The 25,095-nt window shown below is 41.6% G+C and overlaps 1 protein-coding gene across 1 annotated transcript in view; it reads left to right on the top strand.

Annotated features, from left to right (window-relative positions):
* Nucleotides 1-25,095, top strand: part of cntnap2a (contactin associated protein 2a) — a 233,628-nt gene that overhangs the window by 27,910 nt on the left and 180,623 nt on the right. The window contains exons 7-9 of the mRNA XM_076291413.1: nt 68-211; nt 7,705-7,963; nt 23,223-23,372. Coding sequence (XP_076147528.1) covers nt 68-211; nt 7,705-7,963; nt 23,223-23,372 — 553 coding nt within the window. The remainder of the gene's footprint in view (nt 1-67; nt 212-7,704; nt 7,964-23,222; nt 23,373-25,095) is intronic.

Below are 25,095 nucleotides of genomic sequence, written 5' to 3'. Positions count from 1 at the left end.
CAGTAACTATATGCATGTGACAATAAACTTCCTTGTATCCTTGTATCCTGTGTTCTCCTGTCTGCAGCTGAGTTTCGGCGGCATGCCCTACTCTGGCAAGCCCATCACTGGCGGTAGGAAGAACTTCAAAGGCTGCATGGAGAGCATCAACTACAACGGCGAAAACATCACCGACCTTGCCAGGAGGAAGAAACTGGACGTGTCCAGCTTTGTGAGTCCAGTTTGTTTCTCCTGCTCTCTTGCTTCTCCATCTCCGTTTCCTCTTCGTTCTTTTTTTAACACATACATCATGCCCCAAATCACATACATCATGCCCCAAATCACATACATCATGCCCCAAATCACATACATCAAATCACATACATCATGCCCCAAATCACATACATCATGCCCCAAATCACATACATCATGCCCCAAATCAATTTACTGCAAACCTCACAAAGAAACACAGTTTCATTGGAATTGTTGAGAAGCAGACATGAATGAAGTAATGAAGCCTGCCAAGACTACGGAACGTATATAGTGGCCCCATTTATCCTTTGCTGAGCTTACTTCTCTCAGGCTGCAGCTGATCACCAAGGACAGATAGCTATAACAAAGCAGTGTCCTTGTCTCCTCGGGGAAAGCAAGGCTGAAGTTTGCACATACTGTACGTTAGAAGGAAATCACCATAAACCAGATGTGTTAGGCCTGTACAGCATATACTGTAGGGAAGCTTTTTCTATACACTTGATTTGAATTGCGTCATTGCATCATTGTAAGCTATGTCAAATGCTCACAGTCCTTAGGTACATATTTCTGTGAGAGGTTTGATATGAAGCTGCTACATATTAAGAGTATATAGAATGTTATATCTCACCATGTCATCAATACATAATCAAACACAAAACGTTTCAATTATCTCTGTTCTTCAGAGTATGTGTTTAATATAGCAAACATTGTGTTGACGAAGTGTTGCCTATAGGTGTTTTTAGTCTGTAAGAAGTGTTAGCATGCCTATAGGTATTTTTAGTCTGTAAGAAGTGTTAGCATGCCTATAGGTGTTTGTAGTCTGTTAGAAGTGTTAGCATGCCTATAGGTGTTTAATATTGAAGTGTTAGCATGCCTATAGGTTTTTTTAGTCTGTGAGAATGTCTCCTTGCTTTCATGGTGTACTCTGTTCTGTTCACTGTTTGATTTCCCAAGAAATTTGGCTTAAAGGGAAGATGAAGCAGATTAGTTTCTGTGTTAAAATACATATTACACATCTTGTCCTGAACATCCGTATAAGTACACATAACGCCATGCAGAAAGGAAATTCTATGCAAGAGCAAAAGTTCTAAAGGAAATTCTATGCATGGGCAAAGGTTCTAAAGGAAAGTCTATGCATGGGCAAAAGTTCTAAAGGAAATTATATGCATGGGCGAAAGTTCTAAAGGAAATTCTATGCATGGGCAAAAGTTCTAAAGGAAATTCTATGCATGGGCAAAGGTTCTAAAAGAAATTCTATGCATGGGCGAAAGTTCTAAAGGAAATTATATGCATGTGCAAAGGTTCTAAAGGAAATTCTATGCATGGGCAAAGGTTTTAAAAGAAATTCTATGCATGGGCAAAAATTCTAAAGGAAATTATATGCACGGGCAAAAGTTCTAAAAGCCTGCTAAACACCAACTCCACAGGACAGCTGAAATAACAGACTGCTTACCTGTCTCAACACTGGTGAAATGACATATTTTCTTCTATGGCCAAATAAAAGTTTACTCTTCTATATTTTCTTCGATGGCCAAGTCAAATATTCCCTGATACTGCAGTGTTGAGAATCAGGAACATTTATGATAAACCTCCTGCTAAACTTATAAAATCATATAATTCTCTATGTATTGTAAATAATGCACTGTAATAAAAAAGGCATTGCATAAAATCATATAATACAATTTCAATTTAATATCACTTATAGAGCTCCAAAACATTGAACATGTCTCATGACGCTTTACAGAGTCTTAAACAATCAGAGAAGGCCCATTAACAGGGGCGAGGAAAAACTCCCTAGAATTGGAGATACGTACTGTATAGGAAGAAACCTTGAGCAGATCCACGACTCAAGGGCCTGATCCATCTGCCTAGGGTCAGTACAGAACAGTAAGGTCTGTTTACATGATAAATGAATAAGTTAGTTAGGTGTAGAGAATAGAGCATGGTGTTTAAAGCCACCTGAGGTGTATGTTACAAAGAGGTGGGATGGTTACATATCCAGTATGATAATGCATGAATCCTATTTAGTGTCAGAAAGTACAAATAGTCCAGTGTAGTAAATTAATTGTCCAGGGGGAATAGGAGTTGTCATCATAGGGCAAGTAGTGGGTCGTTAGGCCGGGCAGGGGGACAGCAATAGGCGATGACAGGGCAGTCGTAGGGATGGGACTTCAGGTGAGATGAGTGAGATGATGACTGGTAATGGTACACCTTGAATATATCTTGAATTTCCCCTTGGGGATCAATAAAGTATCTATCTATCTATCTATCTATCTATCTCTATCTATCTCACAAGTGGAAGATAGAGAGATTGAGTAGAGTGGATAGAGTGTGTTAGTATTAATATAAATCAAAATGGTTAATGTAAGTAAGTATATCATTGGTACTATGGTACCAATTGTGTTATACCATAGTGAGAATAGGCAGAGTGAGTTTTGAGATTCTTGGGATTAGTCCAGTATTCTGTGATTGTAGCGGTCTAGGTGGGTTGCATGGGACTAGGAGATCTTTAATATATTCAGGTGTCTGGCCATTTATGGCTTTGTATGTTAGACAGTGGTGGACGAAGTATACAAATCCTGTACTTGAGTGAAAGTAGAGATACACATGGTCAAATGTTACTCCAGTAAAAGTAAAAGTCCTCCTTTTACATTTCCACTTGAGTGGAAATACAAAAGTACTTGCCTTCAAATGTACTTAAGTATCGAAAGTAAAAAGTCCTGAAATGTATTATGACTAATACATTTGCATTTACTATTGTTGAAATGATTCGGCACAGACATAGGCATTCATTGAGCCTTTCTCCTCCATTTAAGGACAAAATCAGCTAATAATTGTAGAAAGAACTAAAAACAAACTAATGTGATATCGTATCTTAGATACTTCAAAGTAACCACATTTTTCTTTGTTGAATGCTTTACACTTTCGGACTAAATCAAGATGTTCCCTTTTGTGTTTGATAGTGTCAGATTGTCTATCATTGTCTATCATTTGCTCAATGGCGTCAAGAGGCTAGTTATGGTAACATCAATATTGTGAAAAGGGGTCAACAAGGTAGGCCTACAGAAAATAGTGGATATAACAATAACATAGGTTAGGCAACACCATTTTACAGTCTTTTTTCCAAAAGGAACTTCAGCTGTCACAAAATGTAGTGGAGTGAAAAGTAAGATATTTGGCTTCGAAATGTACTGGAGTAAAAGTAAAAAGTTTAACAAAATGGAAATACTCAAGTAAAGTACAGATACATGAAAAAGCGACTTAAGTACAGTAATTGAGTAAATGTATTCAAGTAATGTCCACCACTGATGTTAGAAGTATGTTAGAATATTTTGAAGTCAATGCGACTTTTAACAGGTAGCCAGCGTAAAGATGCTAGGATGGGGGAAATATGTTCATATTTTTTGGTCCTAGTGAGTGTGCGAGCAGCTGCATTTTGTATAAGCTGTAAGCTCTTTAGACAGGTATTATTGCAGCCAGCGTATAGAGCATTGTCTATCCTTGAGGTGACAAAAGCATGGATTAATTTCTCGGCATCTGGTAAGGATAAGGACTTCCTTATCTTTGAAATAGGGCTGTCAATCGATTAAAAAAAATTATCTAATTAATTACATACTCTGTGATTAATTAATCTAAATTAATCGCATATATAATTTTTGCTGTAAAGGTATTTTAAATATTTAAATTCAAATGAATCATGGAATAATCAGCATTAGTGACATTAAAGTTCAAAAACTCTTTTATTATTATTTTCACTGTTCAAATAATTGCCATAATAATCTATGATATGACCTAATATGCTGAGGAAATAAATTCAAAATGTGCTTCGGGAAGAAGTTTTTTTTTTCACATACAAGGCATTTCAGGCCACAGATATAACCTAGGGGACACAATGAAAATTAATTAACACTCCCCTCAATGTCAACACTTATTTCTTTGCATTGATGTGCGACTATAGAGTTGATAAACTCAGTTGATGAACTGATATGCAAATTTCTTGCTGCAGACATTGCAGAGGACTTTATTTTCAACACTTTATTTTAGTATTATCAACACCATCAGGCCATTTTTTAAAAGTAAATGTTCCAATCAATGATCCAGGCAGCACGTTTTCTTCTCTCTCCTTCATTTTACAGTCTAATTTTTACTGACTACAGCGGCTCGGGGTCAAAGGTCATACGGAATCGATTAATCTGCACTAATTTTTTTTAATCAGTTATTTTTTCTCAAATTAATTAATCGAAATTAATCAGTTATTTTGACAGCCCTACTTTGAAATGTTCCTTAAATGGTAAAATTACGTTTTGGTGATCTGTTTTATGTGATTATTTAGTGATATGTCCTGGTCAATTGTAACTAAGGTTTTTAACACTTGTGGATGAGGTCAGTGGAAGATCACTGTATGTGCTCTATGTGTTGTAAATAATACACTGTAATAAACAAGGCATTGTATAGACCCTTTCAAGAGAGTTCCATTATCAGCATCATAGTTGGCCCCACAAGGCTTCCGTTTTAACATTCCATATGTTATCTTAATGCAGAGGAAGTAGATTGGGAACCAAAAAGAACGTTCAAGCATTGTTTTTGTTTTTGTTGAAAGGGTCTATATTGCAGATATATCACTGCAACACCCATAGCAGGAGCATGTCTGTGAAGCGCCACACTTCTAGCTTTGTTGTGTCCAGTCAGCTGGTCATTACTTGCGCACAAAGCATAGAGAGCAATGGGCATCACCTGTATACTACTCAGAAGTGAATTGATTTCTCTATTACCAAAGTTACTCTTGAGTGAATTTGGGGGATTGTATCATTCAGAAGGGTAAAAGCAAATAAATAGCCACTGGGCTGACCTGTTTTTATTAAGCCCCCCCCCCCCCTGCATATTTACACCCCTGCAGGCTGCATCCATAGCACAATATGTCACACCACATTTAGCTAATCAATTCCATCAGGAGCTACAGAAGGGCAGATCTCTGAGGATAGTTACACACACGCATGCGCACACGCATGCACACACACATACACTTGCACACACACGCACACACACACACACACACACACACACACACACACACACACACACACACCTTCTCCGTGAGCTCACCAAGCTGTGATCTCAGAGATCATGGTCAAGTCCTGTTTCCACATGAGAGTGCCCTGTGCTATTGAACTCTGCAGGAGGACCTCTTCAAGACGCCACTTGTGTCCCTCTCAGTGGCCACTCAGGCAGCATGGGAAGACATGCCGGTGTTTCGTATGCCACTTTCAAGTGCCTGCTTGCTTTGGGTTCCTGTGCATCCCTTGTGGTCCGTGTGGGTGACCTATCAGTGTGGTTTCTAAGATAGCTTATACATAATGCATTGAAAAATAGATTGCCCTGGCAGTGTCAATCACAGCCACACATGCAGTGGTTTATCTCCATGCCAAGCGTGATGTTGCGAGAACTGAACAGTTGATGAAGTCTTAAGATAATAGTCCTATTTTCCTCTCCTCTGGAAATTAAAAATAATTTACCTGCTCCAAAGCAATTTGGAGTTGGCCCTTGTCCAGCAAATGATGCTTCCAGATAATATACGTGGTAAACCAAGAATAAAAAGCTCTGATGAGGTTTTTCCACTGATTTGCTTCATCCAGATGGATAATTCTGAAAATCATAACAGCCATTTTAAAGAAGCTTATCAAACTCGCTGCAGATATGTATACTTTAAGGGGCTAGTACAGATGGTTATGTTGAACAGTTTTTAAGCATCGTCCTTACAGTACATTTAAATTGGAAAAAAATACAAACTGGCATCAAAATGTGTACATACTATGTATAAATAAACTATACAGGATAGAGTATTGCTAAATAATGAAAAGGAATGGAATGTGTTGTTGAGTAGATCATGCATCTGTATCAGAACACCTTTGGATAGGCATATTAGTCAACTCTAACCTTGAAATGAAGTTCTGCCCGATATTCATGACCAGAAATTATTTGATAATGTGTTGTTTGGGTGGATGAAATCAGTGTGACGCTTAAAAAGGATTGTCTATCTATGTTACATAAACATTGCTGTTTTGTAGGTGCTTCTTTGAAATGAAAAAAAAACAGCCTTGTATGCACTCAGTTCTGGGATGAAGCAGGTGTTGGTATATACTCACAAGCTGTTGAATGTCTTCAAAGATGAAGAAAACAACTCAAACTTGAAAGGATTTGGTTGTTTGTTTGGTTGTTTATTGTTTTTTCAAGAATTTACAGTATCAACGATATGTTTGACTATGAGTCACAATACAAGAAAAGTGTGGAGAAACGCCGCTATTTTAAAAACCTTCTGTCAGTCTCACTCAAGTGGAGAACTATTGGAGGGTCTTACTCCTCCCATTCCTTTCAAAGACTATCAAAAGGGCGGATTCCAAACCTTACACAGAATTCCTCTCAGGGAATGACCACCCTGACCCTACTCAATCTGGCTTTAAAAGTGGCTACTCCACTGAAACGCCTCTGTCTGTGTAAAAACAGCCAGACCAGTAGGTCTCTCCTCGGTACTCATGTTACTCATTTTGATACAGACAACCACTCCATCCTACTGCCCATGCTAATTTAAATACTGGGAAATGTGCAAACTCAACAGTTCTGACGCATGAGCTAACGGCGTTGTGTGGCTTTTAGCTGACCCACTGCTGTTTGTGCTTAGGATCTTTCTCATGCTATTACTTTTGCAAATAGATTTGGTGTAGTTATTAAGCAAGCTAGACTTTAGACTGCACTTTCCACAGTCACTCAATAAATCATAATTCATAATGATGTGCCCACCATGCCTAATGCTTTAGGTGATTTGCTGTTCATGTATGAGGTCACTAATGACAGACTATGAACTCATGTCAATTCCTGATGATCCATGAGATATTAAGGAATAAAGTAATACATAAATCATTAATGAATTAATTAATTCATGCTTGAATTCATGATAATTCATGTACCCTTACCGTAATGTGTTACCGAAACGTTTCCCAATCGAGAGTCACCAGAATTTTCCAGGCTAACCTAACATCTCCTTTGCAATAAAGCTTGAATGTTAATCCTTATTTTGTAAGCCACTTTGGATAAAAGCATCTGCTAAGTGAAAACATCTAAATGTAAACACTGGTGGAAAAGGAAAACACAAGATGATCTATGTCTCTTCTCTTCTCTTTTTCTCTTCTCTTCTTCTCTTCTCTTCTCTTTTTCTCTTCTTCTCTCTTTTCTCTTCTTCTCTCTTTTCTCTTCTTCTCTCTCTTCTCTTCTTCTCTTCTCTCTCTTCTCTTCTCTTCTTCTCTTCTCTTCTCTTTTTCTCTTCTTCTCTCTTCTCTTCTCTTCTTCTCTTCTCTTCTTCTCTTCTCTCTCTTCTCTTCTCTTTTTCTCGTCTTCTCTTCTTATCTCTTCTCTTCTTCTCTTTGTCTCTTCTTCTCTCTCTTCTCTTCTTCTCTTCTCTTCTTCTCTTCCTCTTCTCAGCGTAATCTGAGCTTCTCCTGCGTGGACTCCCACACGTTTCCCGTCTTCTTCAACGCCACCAGCTTCTTGCAGCTGCCCGGGCGGCGGGAGCACAACATGGTGTCCGTGGGGTTCCAGTTCCGCACGTGGAACCCCAACGGCCTGCTGCTCTTCAGCCCACTGGCCGATGGCCTGCTGGAGCTGGTCCTGATCGAGGGCCGAGTCAGCGTCCACATCAACGTGACGCAGAAGAAGAACACTCGAATAGACGTCTCCTCAGGTAGGCTCACAACACGCGAATAGACGTCTCCTCAGGTAGGCTCACGACACGCGAATAGACGTCTCCTCAGGTAGGCTCACGACACGCGAATAGACATCTCCTCAGGTAGGCTCACGAGAGTCACGACACGCGAATAGACATCTCCTCAGGTAGGCTCACGACACGCGACGCGAATAGACATCTAATCAGGTAGGCTCACGACACGCGAATAGACATCTCCTTAGGTAGGCTCACGACACGCGAATACTGTAGACATCTCCTCAGGTAGGATACGACACTCGAATAGACGTCTCCTCAGGTAGGATACGACAGGCGAATAGACATCTCCTCAGGTAGGCCCATGCTCATTCCGTCCCCCAGATCGCACTACACGCTCACATTTACACAGTCATCACTAGCTACCTCTGATTTCAATGCACACAAACATTCACATATTTACATACAGTACGTACTAGCGAAGCTATGTTACCTTCACCGCCTAGTTTGTCAAGCAACAGAAAGATAACTCTGTACTTCAGATGTAAACAGCATGTCCTACTGCAGGCTTTGCCCTTGAGAAAGAGAACTGTAAAGTGCCCACAAAGCCACTTTTTGGTACATTGCACTTTTTTCTTCCAAAATCACCTTCCCACAGAGACCTAATGCCTCATCATCTCTCTCTCTCTTTCTTTCTCTCTCTCTCGCTCTCTCCTCTCTCTCTCTTTCTCTCTCTCTCTCTCTTTCTTTCTCTCTCTCGCGCTCTCTCTCTCCTCTCTCTTTCTTTCTCTCTCTCCCTCTCTCTCGCTCTCTCTCTCTTGCTCTCTCTTTCTCTCTCTCAGTCCTTCTCTCTCTATCTCTCTCTCTCTCTCTCTTTCTCTCTCTCTCTCTCTCCCTGCCCCAGTCCTTTCACATTGTTAACCTGCAGGCTAATTGAGCTCCAGCTGTTTAGAATCCTCCCTGACTTTTAAAGAAAGTAAATTGACTTCACTGCTGTGACCTCTGCCCTGACTCTGTGGAACCAAGGCGGAATTCTTTATAGGAAGCACTCTGTGACCACCTTCACAATGCCAATGGGATGGGATATCTAGTGAGGTTGTTATATTCAAATATACTGGTGAAGACATACTGACATTCTGGTTCCAGATGTGAACATTGACCAACCAAAAACGTTATTGATGTTAATGTTTTGCAAAGGGCAGTTTTTCACACACCCAATAGTATATATTTTTTCTATCTTTGTGATGAAAATGTATTGTGTAACTAATTTAATGTCACACTTCTCTTTCAAGACTTTTAACTCTTCATACAACACCAACATTCTCGTCTAGAATTAGAATCAATTTCCCTTCTAGTGAACAGATGACATAGATAATCAACTAGAGGGAGAAAAGTTACTTTATGTTTGGACTCTCACTCTACTGCACTCTCCCTCTCTCTCTCTCTCCCTCTCTCGCTCTCTCTCTCTCTCTCACTCTACTGCACTCTCGCTCTCTCGCTCTCTCTCTCTCTAACTGCAGTGTTTTGCTGAATATTTTAGTCAGAAGAATATTAAAGATGTTTATTCATTTGTCAGCACAGCAGGAGCTTTCCGTCAAATTGACGGAGGCCCCATGGAACAAAAAAAGATTCTTTTTAGCATATATTTTCTAGCATTCGCCACGTGGCGCACAATCCCATTAGCGTAAACATTCAGCTCATGAAATCATAAACTTCAGCTGCTTTCACGGCGCCCCGTGCCTGACCGGGCTGGTTTGGCCCAAGAGGCCGTTTTGGTACTCAGTCACAAATGTGCAATGTTGGCACGGTAACATGTATGTAGACTCCTTACAGTAGTATAGGTATACATTCATACAGTCATACAGTCACACACACACACACACACATGCAAACACACACACACACACACACACACACAACCTAACCTGTAGTTAGACTTTCTTTCCTTTAATTCTCTGTGAAAGGTCAATTAATCGTCAGATTTCAATCATCCAAGCAGAAAAGGAAAGGTGATAAAAAGGCCGAGCTTCTCTCTCTGTGCCCGGGACACACTTCTCCCACTCTCCGTCATAAAGTGCGCCTTCCTGCCCAGGCGTCTCCATGGCATGGGGCCTATGAATAGCCTCCAAATTGCCCCAGCCATTTCAAGGGTAGTTAGTCCGTCACGTTAAGACTCTTTTAAAGCAGTTGTTTCATGCCAGTGTCCATCTTTACGGGGGTCTACCGTGGTCTGCCTGTTCTCTAAACGGCGGCCACTCCCTTAATGGGGTCAGATATCTATTTCCGCACTGGTGGCATGAGAGGTACCCTTTGCGTATGGCTGAGGATCTTAATCAGCCATCTAAACGAGGCTCCTATTAGCCGCTGGACAGATGAGGACCATAAGAGCAGACCTGTGTAATTGCTACGTCTATTTGGCCTTATTTCACTATTATATTATATCACTAATTATTTTATCATTACCACACGCATTCACCTGCTCCTTTAGTCCAGTGCAGGGTCTCGCAAGGAGCCCTTAATCTGGGGGAGCAGTAAATGACCAGGAACCGGAGAAATGGCTGAAGTTAGGACCATTGCGTGGACTTGTGTGTGGTGTGTGTGTGTGTGTGTGTGTGTCTCTCTCTCTCTCTCCTTGTCTACTGTATGCCTGTGTGTGAGAGATAATGTGTATGTGTATCGCTGAGGAAAGAAATAAGCCCTTTTCGTCACTGGTCTTGTCTGCGTGAAGCTCAGGATCTCAGTCCAAATATGGTCTTTGCTCCTCTGAAATGCGATACTGATTCCCATGGACGTGAGCTGCTGTCATAGAGAGCAGAAGGCAGATTGAGCATGATGTCAGTTGAATGCTCACAAACAGCGAGTGATATCTGCAGCGGGCAGGTATGTGCTTATTATGACTTTCCTCTCCTCTCCCTGCATTGTGCAGCCCAGAGGGGATTAGTGTTGTGTGCTGAATATTGTAAGAGTTGTTAAACATTAAATCTTAATTTTGTGGGAGCTGATAGCATCTACTGATTGCTTCCCTCAGTAATGGATAATTAGTCATAATTAGATGGTGGTGCACCAAGGTTGTTGCCATGGAAATGCATCCACTTCTTGTTGCTGTCAAGAGGAAACCTCAACTTTTTGAGATGCTTCTTACACACACACACACACACACACACACACACACACACACGTTCATAATAATAATATTGCAAATAAATCTGCAGACATATTAGCACATTAATATTTTTTGACATGTTAATAGTCTAGCGTTGAATTGGTGTTGTTGACTTGTGATATGGCAGAGCCTAAATTAAGGTGATTCCTCTGTGTTCGACCGAAGCTTTTTTTTTTAATAACCCAAATTAATGGTGTTGCAGCCTCCCATCAACCTCCTATCATATCATTACAGCTCTCGCAGTACACACACACACACACACATGCAGAGCTGACAGCCTGATGGATGATTGTGATTGAGAGCCTGTGTTTATGCCATTTATAATAAAATAATTGCGGTACGTATCTATCTTTACAAACGTATTTTTTTACGCCCTCAGCTTTTCTCGTGTGTGCGTTTATATTAAACTGCTCATTCCAGTTCACCGCCCTATCATGCCTTGAAGGCCATCAGCTCAGAGGCTAAAGAAAGGGGGAATTGCCTTCTGCATGCACCCTACTCTCCAGAGCTCTATCACATATTGATCCTGAATGTATAAATGGATCTGTTTGTCTTTTTCCAACTTAAATTTATGAAGGCCCCGGGCGGTTATGAATTTAAGTTGGGTGGGAGTGCTTGCCTCCCAAATATAAGGTTCTCCAAAGTAATTTGAGAGCTCTGTGGCCGATGTGGAATGCAATTTACCAAACCATATAAAAGCGAGACAATATCACATTATAAACATACAATGACAGGTAGTGTTTTTTTTTATTGTGTTTTATTTTCCTTTGCTTTCCGACCCACAAAGGGCCTCCATTACTTTAATGTCTCTCCTTCTCTTATTGGATTTGGGGCTTGCCCATGAAGGCCCGAGTGTCAGTTTACATGCAGTGCCTCATGTGTTCACATACACAATTATTAGTGTTTTAGAAAATGAACACATTTAGTATATTTTTTGTGAGTTCATTATACTGCTTGAACTCCCATGCCTAACAAATAAAACAGAGTAGCGTAGGATAGATAATAACGCGAGAGTGATCACAGCTGAAATCACTTGCTGTGTTCAACGTGTTCAGTGAAATGAGCTTTGGGAATGGAGAGCTCTATATTGCAAGTTAGAAGTGCCACTGCCAAGAAACAGTTAAGACACTGTGCACTAGAATGCACAGCTAAAAATGCAGCACATTTCTTCTCTCGCTCGCTCGCTCTCTCTCTCTCTCTCTCAGGAGAGTGTTGATGTGTCTGCTTCTTTGCACGGCCCTGGAAGGTCTGAGCCACGCACACTGAATTCCATCTGGGAGAATATCTTTGATTGATGTTAGCACAATAACTCACCAAGTTCTTTTTTTGCCCCCGTAATGCCGCTGAATAGCGAGCTGTTTATTACTCCAAACAGAACATCTTCATTAAGCCACCTAACAATGTGGGAGGAACAGATGCCTCGATTTGAAGGCTCATCTTTAGTCAAGATAATGCAGACGTTCAAGCATACATGCAGAGCCTTTAAACCCCTCTATATTTCACCATATATTTTAATTGGATGTTTTAGGTTTGATTCTTAAAGGTTTGGGGCTGATAGCCAGGAGAAATGGAGTTATTTTACATTGCCAATAATGCGAATGCAGGACTAAAGTTAACATGATTTACCACCAAGCAGCTAGAGAGAGCTAATTGGCTGCTGAGCGAGGATAGATTTTAACAGCTTTAAAATCCTTGTTAAAATGGCCTTTCAACCGCTTTTAACCCCAATTGTTGTACTTCTGTGTGACTTTAAAGTCCACTTTGGTCCTATTTTTTTATCAGTTGATCTTCAAAGACAGCTTCAGAAATCAATTCGATTTTGTGTGCAGTAGAAAAATAGTTACTTCCAAGGCCGCGGTCTGGACCTCTTTGAACCTCTGAAACAGAAGCTGTTTCTCTGGTCACCTCAAAGCAATCAAAGAATGTTTGCATTTTACACCTACTGTTCTGTTAACTTCGGTCCCCATTTTTGTTGAATCATAACTTGTTGACTGTGTTTTGAAAGTATTGTGACGGAGACTGATGGCAGTGCTCAACGTCTCCCACTCTCCTTCACCCCTCTGTTACATCACAAACCTGCTTGTTTCGTCTTTACCATATCACAAGCTTGACTCTGACATAACTGTGTGCAGATATTGATTTGTTTTGATTTGACTGGGGGAATTTTTATGAAGAGATGTTATGTGTTTAATGTATTATTGAGTTAGTATTGTACAATTCTCACCATTTTAGACTGAACTGAAGTGTTTCAAGGTTAGCATTTCAATTTGTGACAGTTCGTTTTTAAATCCTTTTGACAGCTATGACATGACATGAAAATAATATGAATATCTGAGGAAATTCTTTGCAACTGCTACCATGTTTGTTGTCATAAAAAAACAACATGTCCTTCTAAAAGCAGGATGTTTTTCTCTGTTTGGAAGGATGGCTGTGACCATGTAGGACAACTGGTCATCACGAAACATCAGGGGTTCATGACCTGCGTAGTGTTGAGTGTCTGAGTCCATCACGGCTGTAAGCACTGCTTGGTCTCTCCTTGGGGCTGAGGAGCGTCAGGTCAGTCCCTGTTTGAATGCAGAGGCTGACGCCCAGCAGGTCTTTCTGTGCTGGTGGACAGAGCAGCCTCTCATCTCTAGCCCCTCCAGCCAAGAAAAAAAGAAACGATTTTAGGAGGGTGTTTGACATGAAGTGTTTCTGTTCGGTGACCCCTTGGCCACCAAAATATAAAAATATATATATATATCTATATCTAGTAGAGGGCCATGGGGATGAGGGCAGGCTGTATTGCAGGCTGATGGTCCATTTGCTCCAGCAGGGTTGAAAGCTGGGCTCCAGGGAAGATGAGCGCTGGCAGCAGTGAGGTCTCGGCTGCGTGGGGCTGGCCTTGCACTGCCGCTGTCCGTGGTGCTGGAAATGGGTTTAGGAACACTCTAGAATGCTACAGCTCAGAATTCCACAGTGATTCAGCATACAGTTGCGACATTTTTGATATGTGCTGCTTAACAGAAACTGGGCAACTTTGTGTAACATCAAGCAATGTCTTACTTTTATTATACCACATTTATAAATATTATATATATAGACATATAGACATACTGTATTATTTGTGCAGCATATGAAATATTCCAGACATATTTAACAGAAGCAGAGGGAGCGAGCAGTAGGGTGCATCAAAAAACACAATTCTTGAATTTTGATATGGCTGGGTGCTAAAAGTGTTCCAATATATGTAGAAACAACACATGCAAAATATTTTTCCAGTACATTATGATTTAGGGGTGCCACCGCACATCTGTTTTTGTTGGATAAAGTGGTTAACAGTGCTCAATGGTCGCCATGGAGATCTGAGGTAAACAATACTACAGCTCAAGAAAACTGAGGTGATCTTTCTGTTTGAGGTGATCTTGATCTGCGTTGGATGTGTTATTACATATTACTATCATATCTGTAGTTGTTTCCCCGACCCCTCTGCAAAGCTAATTGCGTGCCCACAGCTGAACCACAAGCGCAGTTTAATAGTTAACCAATTGTGACATTAAAAAGAATCAAACTTTAGCGATCATACATGATTTGTGTGTGTGTCTGTGTGTGTGTGTGTTTGTGTGTGTGTCTTTGTGTGTACTGTATGTCTCTCTCTCTCTGTGGGCCAGATGTACGTACATTTGCGAACGTAGCGTTTATCAGCGTCATGGACACACCGCAGATTCCGAACGCTGTCAGACCCAAGTTTCCGTCGTATTTATCAATCGTTCAATCCTTAGTGTAAACTGCGCCTTTCTCTGCCTTTCTCCGCCCATAAACGCAACTTACGAACGTCCACAACTGAATTGCGCCTACATACAAGCGCAGTTGAATGAAGTTAACTGATGACAACATTAAAAAGAATCAAACGTCTAGCAATCATGAAATAATACCATACATGATAAGATGTAAACAAGCAGGGAGATAATGAAGATCAGTGGGCTAGTTCTACTCAAACTACTTGTGCACGTAGGCTATGGACGATTGGTCAAATCTAGCAAGTAGGAAAGTTTAAGTGAATGACGTGAAAGTCAAAGTAAGACATTCGAAAGGCCAACGAAAGTTGAGGTTGCTTTTGATAGTACAAATACTTTCACCACAAAAACTGGTGCTCTAAATAGCAATTCTGTTGTCTTTGAAATCTTCTCTTATTGACGCATTGAACTGCAATTTGGATTAACACCTGCTTTTACAAGGCGGAAGTATTTAGGCGCAGAATAGACGTTCGTTTTCAGGAGCAGTCTTTGTACATACCGCGGAATATATAATTAGGCGCTCTTTACTCTTCCCCTCCCATCTTTTTACGCTAAACTCCCAATTTCCCCTGGATCCTCCCATGAATGCATATGCATGACATGACAAACGCAATCTGCCACTTTCAGCTCCCGCGACATACAGTTTGCGCTTTTACATCATTGCGGCGTGTTTGTACATACCTCGCAATGATTTTACACGCACATTGCGAAACAAATACGCCTGAAGTGGGCGCAAAAGCGTTAGTACATCTGGCCCTGTGTGTCTGTCTGTGTCTGTATGTGTGTGTTTGTGTGTCTGTGTGTGTGTGTGTGTGTGTGTGTGTGTGTGTCTGTGTGTGTGTGTGTGTGTGTGTGTGTGTGTCTGTGTCTTTGTGTGTATGTCTATCTCTGTGTGTGTGTCTGTCTGTGTCTGTGTCTGTATGTGTGTGTGTGTGTGTGTGTCTGTGTCTTTGTGTGTGTGTGTGTGTGTGTGTGTGTGTGTGTGTGTGTGTGTGTGTGTGTTTGTGTGTATGTGTGTGTGTGTGTGTGTGTGAGTTGAACATGACCGCAACCAACAGCCAAACCTTTGCCGCTGCAAACCCAAGCTAATCCCTGAATGGGACGGTTACTCTTGGGTGGCGGGTGGGGGAGACATATCTGGGGGGAGACACACTGGCTAGGTTCAGAGTTCAGGTTCCATTCCCTCTCTCTTTCTCCCTGGTGATGTTGCTCAGTGGAGCAGAGACTCTGGCACAGACTGAGCAGTTAAGTTCGGAGTTTAGTTAGTGTCAGCTCTTACCATTAGGCCCTGTTAGTCAGTGAGTTAGCCACTAGAGAGGGTTTGTTCTTTTAAGTTTGTCAGTATTGCCCTTTGTGTTTAACAATAAAGTCAATTAAATGTTATATGTGTGTCCGACATCCATCAGAATTCAGGGTAAGGCCACGTGAACATGTCCCATTGACCTCCATTCATTTTGTCTATAGGACAGTGAATGGAGAATCTTGAAAGTTGAATTCTGAGAAATGCCCAAGTTACCCAAAGGGCAAACAAACAACTTTTACTTTGATAACCCTATAGAACATGTTACTGTATAAAAGTTCACTGTACTCAACATTTCCAGGTCAAATTTTGGCAATTAGACTAAAAATTGCACATTTTTCGAAATTTCACTAAAGTTCATGTGTTAGGTGGCACCCCTAAATCTCAATGGAATTACTCAAAACTGTGCAAAAGTCATTTTTATGTTAATTGGAACAAAATGCAATGCCAGCCAAATTGATATTTTGAAATTAAAATTTCGGTAACACTCCATAATAAGGTGCCATAATAAATAGCAAACTAGTAATTATCTAACCCTTTGTTAATATTTGTTAATTGTTACTAACATATCTATTTGGCACAAGTTAATAGTTTTTTCATCATTAATTCAATATTTGTTGCTTGCATAAAATCTGTATGTTAATGTTTTAGCAAATCTATTAACTAATATTGTATTAATATGTTAATAGTTAACTAAATGTATTTTTGGCACTAATTAACAGTTATTTCTTACATCATTTAAATGTTAAATGTTTATTTACAAACTATATGTTAATAGAAAAGTTAATGACTTATTATTATTTAACTAATTGACATTAAACTTTGCTTCTGCCTATCCCAATATGAACCACTCCCCATAGGACCCTTACAATAGATAGATAGATAGATAGATACTTTATTAATCCCGAAGGGGAAATTCAGGAAAAAAACACGGAGCTACCTTGACATGCCGCCACTCTTGTCGGCGCCAGAAACGCTTGCAATAAAGTTGGTTAAGCTTAATTAATATATTAGTAGTATATAGCTATAAGCGTGGGGCCCCTTATAATAAAGTTGGTTGAGCTTAATTAATATATTAGTAATATAAAACTATCAGTATGGGGGACCCTTATAATAAAGTTGGTTAAGCTTAATTAATATATTAGTAATATATAACTATCAGTATGGGGACCCTTATAATAAAGTTGGTTAAGCTTTATTAATATATTAGTAATATATAACTATTAGTCAGACAGGGGACTGAGACCAAAACTGGCTTATCACATTTATTCCTTTAGGAAAAGTTAAAACAAAACATGCCTTCAGGCACTGGCATACATAAAACAGCATCTGCACAAGCAAAATAATAATAAGTTGTTGAATGGGCTATATTACATGCATGATTCCTATACCATCACTGTCAGCCCTACTAGCAAGGGAGACGTGCGACATGGAATGTTCAGGTGCACAGAACGAGTTTATTAATATTCTGAGACTCACTAAACACTCACAGACGTAGACCATACGGAGGTAATGCATAAACATAATGCTAAACTAAATGTACATTCATTTCCTGCTAGACTGAATTGCACTTTCCTTGAGCACTAAGCTAAACTACACTGAATTCATGGAATGTTGCTAGCGGAGTTTACAGCTAGTCACATTAGACTCGTGTGAAACGTTCTCTAAGTTGCTAGAATTGCTACCAAATCCTAACAATACATGTAAAGTAATATAGGCCTAATACAGGTGGTATATCGAAGTTTTCAACGTAAACAACATTTTACAGTTACAAAATTAAAACAAAGTGGAGAGTGCTTTATACAATCAACCTACCCAATGCAAAGCATACCGCTTCTGAACAGCTATGGCAACAATGCAAGGACAAAACGCAGCAGAGCTGCAGTATACCGTTTCTCCAAAGGGGGCTCCAAAACACCAATCTCAAAAAAGCTGCTTAATTATGGCGAAAATCACATACAAACACTAAACTATATTTCTAACTCTGTTACACCCCTCCCCTGAATTTCACCAAATTCAAGCAGCAACCAAATAGTACTTCCAAAGGCAAAGAGTACACTACTTTCAAACACTAGACAGGGTCACCAATTACAGGACAGCCAACCACAAAGGTATCCAATAAGGATGAAGTGGAGGAAGAGGTGTGCAAACTCTCACACAACCAACCACTGGCAGTAGGGTGCCTTATACACCCCACAAGACCATAAAGCCATAAACCATAAATTCCATAAATTCTCCACAAACCTAATCAGAAAAGCTAGATAAATAATAATATGACATTACCTTTTATATTAGTATATAGTTTGTAAATAAACAGTACATATTAATACAATATTAGTTAATACATTTGTTAAAATATTAATATACAGATTTTATGCAAACAACTAATATTGAATTAATGATGAAAAAACTATTAACTTGTGCCAAGTAGATATTTTAGTAACAATTAACAAATATTAACAAAGGGTTAGGTAATTACTAGTTTGCTATTTATTATGGCACCTTATTATGGAGTGTTACCAAAATTTCCCATTCAAATCTGATGCACCCTAGCGAGCAGTCTCCAAAACCAGGGTCATTTGGGGCAATAAACATTGGACCCAAAACAAGGGTCATTTGGGGCAATAAACATTGGACCCAAAACAAGGGTAATTTGGGGCAATGACCCTGCACCCCGATCACAGCTCCGTGGAACTAGACTAGTCGGAATGGCAGTCCATATACAACTAGATGTCGCATTGTCCATGAAGTTCTATTAGGTGGAATACATCAACGCGGCCGGCATATTTGACATGCCAACACAGAAAATGAATGTAAGTTAAAAATGAATGGAGCTGCAGGTGTTTTGGGCTAAAACTTGTACATTTCTCAAACTTATGCCCTCAAACATATACATTTCTCAAACTTGTACCCTCAAACATATGCATTTTCTCAACCGATGACCATGAATGTTATTTTACATTTAGGGGTAGATAAACTACATGTAAAACTGGATTATTCAACACCATTTATGTGGAGGAAAATACTAAATGAGTAATGTTACATTTCTTATTTGCATTATTATCGATTGCCTTGAATACACAGCAAACCCATACTTCACTGACGTTAGGTTTGCCTTCTCTTAATGGTCACTACTGATGTTCTCTACCAGGCAAGCCTTTAATAGACTACTTAATACATATCTAGTATGTACAAGACCTTTAATAGACTATCAAATATGACCTGTACAATACCTTTAATAGACTACCACATACATGTCTAGTATGTACAACACCTTTAAAAGACTACCAAATACATGTCTAGTATGTACAACACCTTTAATAGACTATCAGATATGACATGTACAACACCTTTAATAGACTATCAAATATGACATGTACAACACCTTTAATATACTATCAATTACATGTCTAGTATGTACAACACCTTTAATAGACTACCAAATACATGTCTAGTATGTACAACACCTTTAATAGACTTCCAAATACATGTCTAGTATGTACAACACCTTTAATAGACTACCACATACATGTCTAGTATGTACAACGATTTGCACACAACCTACGGTGCTGTTTCCAAATTCACTTCCATTCATTTCGCTCAGTAAGATGGCAGCATCGTCGACATACCTTCAAGAGGCCAATGTGGCTCTAGGCTTCTCTATCTATGGTCAAAACACCTACAGTACTCACAGGTTTTAAGAACTCACTGTACTGTCTGAATTTTGCATTACTTCAGAAGAAAATTATTGCTGGCCTACCACAGGATGCTTTTTACTTGATGGAGAGTAGTCATTAAATCAATGACATCATGGTACCTTCAGAGCACATCACTGGTTAAGGAGATTAACTAAAAAGAAAACCTTCCTTCCCTCTATTTGTTGAGGCAGTGGCAAGCATTTGCAATAATAGATGTTACTCTTTGCTCTCAAATGTTCCTTTTCTCAAGGACCTCATCCATTATATTTGTTAGTTCTCCATTCAGCTGAAAAAGTGAGGCGTTTTTCAGACTGGACTACACTCTCTTCCACGTCAAGACAGGAAATTATTCATAGAAAAGCAGAGGCTTCTTGTTACCGAGCCACTGTGTGTGCTGTGTACGGGAGCAGCCCTTCATTAATCATGAGCTGGTGTCAGCCAGTGCTCCAACGCCGGTTGGAGAAACTCATCCAGAAGAACATTCTTCTGGATGACATCATTTCAAAACACAAGTCTCCCAGAAAAAGAGCAGTGCAAGCCTGTTTCAATCTTCTAAGCCATCTACAGTAAACATTGGACATGCAAACACGGCATATTGACTAGTGACAAATTGGCAACACATCTCTGCTTTTGCATAATTGCCCCAATATCCATAATTGCCCCAATAGCTGTAGCTACTCTTGAAAGGTCATCTTTAGAACGCTCTTTAAAATCATCCAGGGAGAAAAAAAAGAAACTTTTGTGTGTTATGTCACCCCCGCTTTCTCCACACACATCATCAACATCTGGACTAATATTCACCTGTGCAGCGTTCAGAATCCCCTGGGCACCATTTCCTGCACCCAATTAATAAAGCAGAGATATTTTACTGTCCCCTGTGGTCATTATCAGTGCAATCGCACCACAGAGAACAACAACAACAACAAAAACAGCAGCAACAACAACAGCAATAACAGCAACAACAACAACACCATGCGTTGAAGAGGAAGCTTTTTATTTGCGAGCAGCCCCATTGATTAACTGGGCGGGGGAATGATTAGTGTTGCAAAGCCGCCGCTGAGTCGCCCGGTGGACGGAACACCTACACGGCGCTAACGGGGGGTTTCATCCTCGGCTAATTAATCAGCATTGGCGGGTAATGACCACCACCTCTCCCACATTGGGAGGCGGAGGCTGGCCCTGGGGGACAGGGGGCGCTTTGCCCTTTCACACGAACAGACGGTAATTACCCTCTCCCTTTGACGAGGCTTTTCTGATGGGTGCGGGCAACTGAGCACAAAGGACACAAACACACATCAGGCATCATTAGCCGGAGTCCTGCTGGCCGCATGCTCTGCACCCTTTAGCAGACAGACACACGTGGAAATGCCAAAGCTATTAACTCCTTTTTATTTTTGATATGTCCGACAAAATGGGGCATATTGCTATTGCATTACTGTTGATGGCATTATTTCAGGTCAACCTCTCCATAATGTCAGTGAGGATTTTAAAAGTACACACACATCATGGACACTTTGAGCAATTTGATGAATCAGACAAAAAATGCATTGGATTTGGATTTGGATCACCGAATTGAAAATTCTTGAAAATACCTGTTGAAGGTATGAACCTGTTGCTTTGAGTGATTTATACCCTGTACATCTTGACCCCTGTGAGATTCCACGGTTGCCCGACCCCTGTATCATTTGATTCATGGTCCAGATATACGCCCCTGTGACTGGCAGGCCATTTCGCCTGGATCGCCGTCCACTGCTCACAACAGACGTGTCACACAATTGTGCACATAATGTGGCAGGACACCCTGTATGGCGCATAATGTGGCAGGACACGCTGTATGGCACTGATGGACAGCAGGCACAAAGAAACAAACAAAGAGGAAGCTCCGCGCGGCACGTGCGGCAGTAATGTCCCAGCAGCCCCTGCTCCCGATGCCCTGTGTGTGGGAGGACGTGCGGGGGCGTTAGTAATGTCCCAGCAGCCTCTGCTCCCGATGCCCTGTGTGTGGGACGACACACGGGCATTAGTAATGTCCCAGCAGCCCCTGCTCCCGATGCCCTGTGTGTGGGAGGACGTGCGGGGGCGTTAGTAATGTCCCAGCAGCCTCTGCTCCCGATGCCCTGTGTGTGGGAGGACACACGTGCGTTAGTAATGTCCCAGCAGCCTCTGCTCCCGATGCCCTGTGTGTGGGAGGACGTGCGGGGGCATTAGTAATGTCCCAGCAGCCTCTGCTCCCGATGCCCTGTGTGTGGGAGGACACACGTGCGTTAGTAATGTCCCAGCAGCCTCTGCTCCCGATGCCCTGTGTGTGGGAGGACGTGCGGGGGCATTAGTAATGTCCCAGCAGCCTCTGCTCCCGATGCCCTGTGTGTGGGAGGACACACGTGCATTAGTAATGTCCCAGCAGCCCCTGCTCCCGATGCCCTGTGTGTGGGAGGACACACGTGCGTTAGTAATGTCCCAGCAGCCTCTGCTCCCGATGCCCTGTGTGTGGGAGGACACATGTGCGTTAGTAATGTCCCAGCAGCCTCTGCTCCCGATGCCCTGTGTGTGGGAGGATGTGCGGGGGCATTAGTAATGTCCCAGCAGCCCCTGCTCCCGATGCCCGGTGTGTGGGAGGACGCGGGGGGGATGTGGCCGCGCTCCGTGGCCGGTGATCTCCGCTGCCCACTCCGCTCAGGACACGGCAAGCAGAGCACACGGGATCTGTTCCTGTTCCTGTTTTGTGGTGCGTGACAACCGATCATGGCAGCTTGGTCACCAGAGGACCTCAGATGGGGGCAGTGTCGTTCCATCCCCCCTGATTAATGACTCAAACGGGGTAATTTCTTTGGAGCCCCAAGCCAGCGGCTGAGTGGACAGCACACGCTAATGGCTTCTTGGCCTTCCTGATTGGATTGGACGAAATAACATGATGGGTGATCCATTGATCGGTACTGTCAAATCAGCAACACAGCTGAACTGTTCACCTGGACTCAGGGTCTGTCTTTAACGGTGACTGAAACCCCCACAAGTAACACACTGTAATCTAGTGCCCATCAACCTATTGATCCATTTGATGACAAAATGAGCATGCCTTGGCCAGTCTCTTATGATCACACATGGCCAGAGTCATCAGCAGCAATGATTAATAAAAGAATTACTGTATGAATGTTATTTCAATTTGAAAACTGAGAACTGGAGATTTACACTGAGCTTCAAGTCTAGGACTATGTTTAATCCATATACTGTATAGGAACAGAGCCCAAATCTGTCCTAATCTGTAAGACACAATGTATAACAAACACAGTGTATTCTGACTAAGATTGAATAATATGTGACATATGTGCAACATATGTGAACTTTACAGGCTCTGCACTCAGTGATGGAGAGTGGCACGACGTCCGGTTTTTGGCCAAGGAGAACTCCGTCATGCTGACCATCGATGGCGACGAGTCGTCGGCCGTGCGCACCAACACCCCAATCCAGATCACCACTGGAGGCTTCTACCACTTCGGAGGTAAGAAACCACGACAGGTGAAGAGATTCTCCGCCATGACACTCTCCACAACCCAGGATACACAGACCCGCAGGCCGGATACAGTCTGACATCGGCTGACATGGCCTGCCGTCGGCAAGGCGTTCTCGTCAGATAATGTGCGGGGAGAGACGTCGTTCAGATTTAATTTGCACTTCTTGAAGACGCTACATGAAACGCTGGCAGCCGGAAAGGCAGGAAGTGTCAGGAGAATCCCTGTAGTGTTCTGATCCACCCCCCCCCCCCCCCTAAGAAGATCAAGGAAGATGACGAGCTTATTCTCAAACTTAAGTTGGGCTAGAAAGTGGAAGCGGAGACACCAAGAGAGGATGAAGAAGCTTTCATTGTTGGAATGCATGGGTAAAGTTTAAAGAGGAGATTTTTTGAAAGTTAAAAAATGTTCAAATGATAACAGTATATAACAATACAATTTTTTTAAAGACTAATTAATATAATACTTATTTTCAGAACTGTTGAGTTTCAGGGTGTATTGAAATGAGATTTCATAAAGCTTTCAAGTTGCTGAGCAAATGCCAGACCAGATATTTGACATCAAAAATATGTTAATTCGGTTTTAATAGCTCAGCTGTTGGACATAGTGAATGTGTAATATATTAGAAGCTCCTGGCCACATCAAGCAAGCAGTCTGTCCATTAATGTCTATCAACTCCAAGCTTCAGAAGACAATAGTCAAGCTGCCCGCTTTTAGAATTCTGGCTTTATGATGTCATGGGCTTTGGTCATCCTACCCTTTGGTCATCCCACGGTCTTCAGTCTTCTTTCCAGTCACTCTACCATCAGCATGGGGATGATAATGCTGTTGGCATCTCCGGATGTATGCAAAGTGCAACCTATGCCTCCCTCCACTCCGCCACACTGCCCGACGTGACTAGCGCTATCCCACCGCCTGCCTGTCCGCTGTTGGGGCGGCTGATAGCTTTATCTGCCTCACTTATCTCTGAAAGGCAGCAAATGAGAAAGGAGCTCTGTGACTGGCCGTGTGGGTCTCCGTGAGTAGCGCCCTGACAGGACATTTACACATGACGACCTATAAAAGCAGATAAAAAAAAGCATTTCATCCTTCACTCCCTCACTCCCTCGCTGTTTATCCCTCCGTCTCATTTAGGCGTTCTCTCTCTGCTTGTCTTTCTTTATCTCTTTCTTTCTTCCATCTGTCTCACCCCCCCCCCCCCCCCCCCCCCACACACACACACACACACACACACCCACACGCTTCTCGACTGTCTCCCCTACTTCCTGGACTGCTTGGTTCCACCTGTGCGGATGATGGATGGGCTCAGGAGAAATATCGTAATTGTCAATCAATGCTTCCTCATCCGTCGTTATTATTTCCTGGAAAAGAGTAGATATGCTTGAGCCGTCTAATTTGTTTACCGCTGATTTTTCTCCTCTTCTCTTCTCTCTCTCTCCCCTTGTGGAGAGGAGAGCTCTAGGACACCTTGACTCCACCTTACAGGGTTTTTCTCTCTCCCTCTCTCTCTTTCTCTCTCTCTCTCTCTCTCTCTTTCTCTTTCTCTATGTCCTTGATATCATTGTTCTTCCAGTCTTAAAAACACAACTCATAATGAGTTGTGCTTAAATTCTCAAAAGTTAATGAGCTGCCACCAAGCACCATGTGTCAAGGACTCGCCGCAACGCGGGCGCCACATCTGAATACCATTTATTCATTGTGGATTCACTAAAA

The sequence above is a fragment of the Alosa pseudoharengus genome, unplaced genomic scaffold, assembly GCF_046254945.1.
Source record: "Alosa pseudoharengus isolate Yale_2024_CS ecotype anadromous, Long Island Sound unplaced genomic scaffold, YU_APseudo_1.1 YU_APseudo_1.1_scf_18, whole genome shotgun sequence".
NCBI classification, from domain to species: Eukaryota; Metazoa; Chordata; class Actinopteri; order Clupeiformes; family Clupeidae; genus Alosa; species Alosa pseudoharengus.
This window is presented reverse-complemented; position numbering and strand designations above follow the sequence as displayed.